Here is a 6000-nt window from a genome sequence, read left to right on the forward strand (position 1 = left end):
GAACGTTTGTGGTCCTTCTACTGCTGCTAAGGCCCCAAGTCCCATCAGCCACTGCCAACAGCTGGGAATTCTGGGATTTGGAGTCCATCAACACCTGGAGGACCACAGTTTCCCCATCCCCAGGCCAAGGGCTGGTTTGCACTTCATTTTGGCAACACACCATCTGTTGTGTTTGAACCGGTATTGATTGTGGGGTATTTATGGGAGTGTTTCAACATTGTGCTAAGGAGATGGTTCTGCCAGAGCAGCTCAGTCACAGAGATCACCTGCGGGAGCATCTTTGGGTGTTCCACCAGATCTCCAATCTTGGTTGTCCCTCATTTCCCATCCTCTTGGCGTGTTACTCATCTCCTGACTACTCCTGGTTTCACCACCACCACCAAAACAGCTACCTAGTCTGAGTAGCATTCCCATGTGCCGACATTCTTTCCTAGACTTGCTATTTTCATTCCCCATTCTTGCTTGAACATCCACAATCCCATTCAACACTTTCAGAGGCAGCAGCCCTCTTGCTGGAAACAGCAGCAGGGGAGGGTGCTATTGAGTCAAAATGGCTTCAGGATTGTTCTCCTGTACTATTTCATACCCGTGGTTTATACAGTGGTACCTCTGGGTGTGAACGTGACCCGCCTCCACGCATGTGCGTGACAGCATTTTGGCCGTCTGCGCATGCGCGAGCGGCAAAACCCAGAAGTAATGTGCTTTGTTACTTCTGGGTCGCCGCAGGGCGCAACCCGAAAATACTTATCCCGAAGCTACTTCAACCTGAGTATAACTGTATACTTATGTATGTGTTTGCATTGTACATTTGTGAACATATATATATGACATATTAGTGTATTTTTGATCTTGTGGAAGCCGCCCAGAGTAGCTGGGGAAATCCAGCCAGATGGGCGGGGTACAAATAATAAATTATTATAAATCATTATATATATATATAAGACCTTAGAATTCCTATAACACTGAAGTGGCCTCTTTTCCCTCCCCTCTTCTGCAGGCTGGTTACATGTCTGGAATGCTGGTGCCCGTCGGGGTTGGCATTGCGGGGGCCCTTTTCATCTTGGGCGCTCTCTACAGCATAAAGATCATGAACCGCCGGCGAAGGAACGGCTTCAAGAGACATAAGCGAAAGGTAGGCTCCCAAATACCTCCCCCCCCCCCCCGAGCTGCTCAGCCTTTGTGATTCTCTGAGGCCCCAGACAATTTTGGCTCGTGGAAAGTGCCGCTCTGCCATTCAGACCGGAAAGGGCAACCCCAGGCTTCCTCAAACTCGGCCCTTCAGATGTTTTGAGACTACAATTCCCATTATCCCTGACCACTGGTTCTGCTAGCTAGGGATCATGGGAGTTGTAGGCCAAAAACATCTGGAGGGCCGAGGTTGAGGAAGCCTGGGCAACACCGACAAACCATCAGTGGCTGTTTAAACTAATAGAATTTTCTACTTCTTCTTCTTTGGCGATCCCTGGTAGCAGAGTAAGATTGTCTTCCATAAACACGGTTTTAACAACAAGTCCATAAGTGACTGTGGAGGCCAGTTCTGGATCCACACGTCCTTCCACAGTGGGGACATTGGTTTCCGGGCGGGAGTTGATCACGGTGTGGATTTGCCAAGCGTGCCTTCCTCCTAGCACGTTTCTCCCTTGTGTCCTGAGTTCGAGTGTCTTCAAAGCCCACGACACCTTTGGTAAAGGCTGTTTTCCAACTGGAGCGCTCGCAGGCCAGTGTTTTCCAGTTGTCGGTGTTTATACTACATTTTTTAAAGATTTGCCTTGAGACAGTCTTTAAACCTCTTTTGTTGACCACCAGTATTACGCTTTCCATTTTTAAGTTTGGAATAGAGTAGCTGCTTTGGAAGACTAATAGACTTTAACTAATAGAATTTATAGAATGAGCCAATATGACGGCTGCAATGAGAAAATAATAATAAGTAAGTGGGAATTACTGGAAAAAATAGTTCAAAAGAGCAGAATAAATGTTAAATATACAAGCGGGGATCAATTTATGAACACCAGATTAAAAAGGGGAAAGGGGGTTGGGAATGGCGGTGAATATAAACCAAGGAGTTGCAGCAAAGTTAAGTGAAAATGTAGGCTGTCAAGGAAAGATAGACTGGGAAGTCTTCTTATAACAGGAAATGGCTAGAGATGTTTTGTGGTTGTAACCAGTGTAACCTTCAGGCCATAGGTGCCAACTCCCTGGAGCCCTGAGTGCCCGAGCGCCCACAAAATTCCCCATGAAGGGGCCGGGCACCCACAGATTTCTGTGCCAGGGCCATGCACGCTGCATGGCACCCAGGTCACAGGGCAAGCTGGGACTCCTGCTTCAGGTTTCATCAGAAATTTCCCCGAAGGGCCAACGTCCATCTTCTTTGGCACTCTAGCAGTCCTGCCCGATCCTAAGCCCAGTTTCTGACCTACCCACCCCTTTTCAATGTGCCAACGTACAGTGGTGCCTCGCAAGACGAAATTAATTCGTTCTGCGAGTTTTTTCGTCTTGCGAATTTTTCATCTTGTGAAGCACGGATTGCCGGACGAGGTCTGCATGCAAGGCCTTGGAAACAAACTTGCAAGACGTTTTCGTCTTGCGAAGCAAGCCCATAGGGAAATTCGTCTTGCAAAGCAACTCAAAAAACGAAAAACTCTTTCGTCTTGCGAGTTTTTCGTCTTACGAGGCATTCGTCTTGCAAGGTACCACTGTACCAGGCAGGGAGTTTGGGGAACAAGCAAATGAAAGAAGGTTTCATTCCTTGTCGCTGATGTCTTCCCCTCCCCCCCCCTCTCTCTCCCCACCACAGCAGAGAGAATTCAACAGCATGCAAGACCGAGTGATGCTTCTAGCGGACAGCTCTGAAGATGAATTCTGAACCAGGCTGCGGCGCCTTGTTTCGTGCCCTCCTGGGACTTTTATTTCCTTCTCCCCCCCCCTCTATTTCCCTTCTTTCTTGTCGCCGAGGGAGGTGTGCAAGCGTTTCTGCTGCGCCGCCACAGAGGCCGGCCACCTTCCTCTCGCTCACGGGGCAGCGGTGCTTTTACACAACCTGCCCCTATAAGAGGAAAACACACACACACACACCGATAACAGCATGCTGCAGCCACAGTGTAACACACAAATATTGTTATTTTAAAAATATATGCATCTCTGTACGGTCGCGCACGTTCATTTTCCACACACGGCACGCCGTTCCGAATGCGCAGCAGGCAAAGGCGTGGACCCAAAAGACAAAGGACGTTTGTTGGGTGTTTTTATTCCATCTGCTGGCCGTTGTGCTGCCGTCCTTCTGGTGTGAGTCCCTGGAGAGGGCAAGCTTCAACCCAGATAACTCTTCTCTCTCTCTCTCTCTTTCTCTCACTGGGGAGTGACTTCTGAATACGTTGCGTTACCTGAACTGGAGTTCGCAGTTTCCAAAATTAGCAGCTCTGTTTAATTGATGAAGTGCCGCCCCAAAGTAGATCCCGCCCCCATTGTCCAGGTAGGAACTAGGTAGAGTACGACAGAGTGATATGTAGATTAAGATACACCGAAGGCCCAAACTAGACGTTTATGTGGGAGACACACGGAGGGCCCCCCACTTTTGTAAACTGCAAAGCAGTTTCGGAGGCTGCAGTTATAAGATAGGGAAACAGCTCTCCAGGGTTTCAGATAGGCGGCTTTCCCCATCCCAGAACTTGTGTTCTGGGATCTATTGCAGGCAAAGCAGGTTCTCGTCCACAGATCCCTTAAAAAATAACACTAAGGTCCTAGTCCTCATGGATCTGAACAAAGGACTGATTGATGCGGTCTCCACTGGCTGGCAGCAGGTCTTGAACCTTGGACTTGCTGCATACAAAGCAGATTTTCTGCCGCCGAGCTATGCTCCTTCCCCAAATCTGGCAAGCTGGGAGCAGAGAATGGCAGGGGGAATGCTTAACCCGTTTCCTTTCCTCTGGTTTTTTCCCCCTTCCCTCCCTCCAGCTGCTTTTTCACCCGTGGAGGAAAAGATACAGGACCCCTGCATCTTTTTCCTTGACAAGGGAAAAACAAGGGAAAAACAGCAGGGTGTGTGTGTTATGATGATTTTGAGTGGACAAACAGGAGGATCCGCCCCGCTTTTTGAACTCCTACTGACCTTCCAACTTATCGTGAGGTTTAGCCTTCTAAGCATGCCAGCCTACATTGCAGAGCTGCTTATTTAAAGGCACAGACAACCCATTGCTATGTGGGGTTTTTCCAGGGCTTTTTTCCCCAGCTGGAACTTGCCAGAGCTCCTCTCATGTGTCGCCATTGCCATTATAAGAGAACAAGAGACATTCGCGGTGAGTTCCGGTGCCTCTTTTCTTAGAGAGATAGCGCAGGGATTTTCCTCCCATTGTGAATAGCAAGCGCATGGGGTGCTGATTCTTTTTGGAACCATGGTGTGTGGGGTCCCTTTGCGCCCCCCCCCATGCTCCCAGTGCATCAAGGCCCTCCCCTTGCCAGCTGCTGAGTTTTCTTTAACCATGACAGCACCGTGGTGTCAAAGTGCACGGCAAACACCACGTCTCGCTTGGCCCTGAGGTCACAACCCTGATGATGACGGTGCTGGGATCAATGCTGTCATGGGACACACCCCCTTCCCCCTGTGGCGGATGCTTCTGTCAAGGCAGCCTAGCTCGTTACCGGTATGCCGCCCGTTGGCGTGGGAACTGCCAGCCAAAGGCTTCTGCAGCCCGTCACCTGCAGTCGTGTAGCGTCAAATTTGGAAGGGCAGAGTTCCCTTTGTGATAGTCACAGCCACTCACCTCTTCTGAGATTATGCAACCTTCTAAGAATATACCATAATATTATAATGATACAAGAATAAGAATAAATAGAGATGCATTGCAGCGATCAATGCAGATCTCCGTTGTGTTGCCTTTGAGCCAGATCTGCTACTTTCTGTGCACGTAAATATTTTGGACGGCTCCAATAATATCTTCCGTTGGAGAGACTGACGTTGCGTTTTCCGTAAAGTTCCGTTCCACGTAGCAGAACTTCCAAGCACGCGGTGTTGTTGTTTTTCTTAAGCTGGAGCACCTTACGTTTTCAGTGCTCCTAAACGCTTAGTTTTGCAGCATGCAGAATCATTCTTTCTCGGTCCTTCTCCAGATTGTCCACCAGGAGCCCATCCTCAGTGGCCGACTCACGTCCTTTCCCTTTGCTTGTTTCCGGTCAGCACAGAGGGTGAGAAGATGTCTTCTCAGTGGATAAAAAGCTCTCCTTTTATGCTGACCGGGCAGCTCTAAGATGCTGGAGACAGGTTCTGCAGAAATAGTATCAGGTCTTTCCCTACACCTGGAACTTAAACCCACGGCACTTTGCCTGGTGTAAATACACCCCACATGTGTTCGTGATCACTTGGAACATTACCAAGACTGTACTCATCTCCGTCCTGTTGTTTCATGGGTTCTCCTTTACGGCTCCATCGAAGTGGACTGGAGGAGGACATCTGCAAATGGCTGATACCTTCAGCCTGTGAAAGGTCACCCAGGGCCCCCGACCACCTGAGAAGCAGCAGTCAGCAAGCAGCTTTTGGGGTGGTAGGGAAAGGGGAACGTGTGTTTTGGGTTGCTTTCTGGAGAGAAGCAGTGTCAGCTGAATGAGCGTGAGCCCAAACAAGGCCCCAGGAAACCATAACGTAGTGGAGGGGAAGCGGTTTCAAAAGCAAGACGGAAGTGGATCGGAGCTGGCTTTCGGGCTTCTAGTCCATAGTGAGTAATTCGTAGAGCTGCGCTAAAAAAAGGTGCAAGGGAGGTGGACTACATATGCTGAGAGCAGCTTCCCAGACAAGACGGCAGATGGCGAGGCCAGGGTGAAGCTAAGTGGCTACTTTGCAGGGGTGTGGCAGTCGTGCATCAGTCAGGATTGGTGGGTGCTGTTGGACTACAACTCCCATCGCTCCCAGCCGGCTTAGCTGAGGAGTTGCAGTCCAGCAACATCTCGGCGGGCCGAGGTAAGTGGGGCATTGCCCAGTTTGCCCTAATGGACCAACCTCTGCTGATAGGA

The 6000-nt window shown here is 49.6% G+C and overlaps 1 protein-coding gene across 3 annotated transcripts in view; it reads left to right on the plus strand.

Moving 5' to 3' along the window:
• The window catches only part of ARMH4 (armadillo like helical domain containing 4), a 59358-nt gene extending 54509 nt beyond the window's left edge, over positions 1 to 4849 (plus strand). For 2 of the 3 annotated variants that reach the window (XM_083733731.1, XM_083733730.1), the window contains 2 exons: positions 998 to 1132; positions 2795 to 3143. In XM_083733731.1, the coding sequence (XP_083589857.1) occupies positions 998 to 1132; positions 2795 to 2863 (204 nt within the window). In that variant the 3' untranslated portion in view covers positions 2864 to 3143. Of the gene's footprint in view, positions 1 to 997; positions 1133 to 2794 lie in introns of all 3 variants that reach the window. The other variant, XM_083733729.1, reaches the window with a different exon arrangement.
• The last annotated feature ends 1151 nt before the right edge of the window (positions 4850 to 6000 follow it).

This window comes from Podarcis gaigeae (genome assembly GCF_964106915.1).
Source record: "Podarcis gaigeae genome assembly, chromosome: 1".
Taxonomy (NCBI): Eukaryota; Metazoa; Chordata; class Lepidosauria; order Squamata; family Lacertidae; genus Podarcis; species Podarcis gaigeae.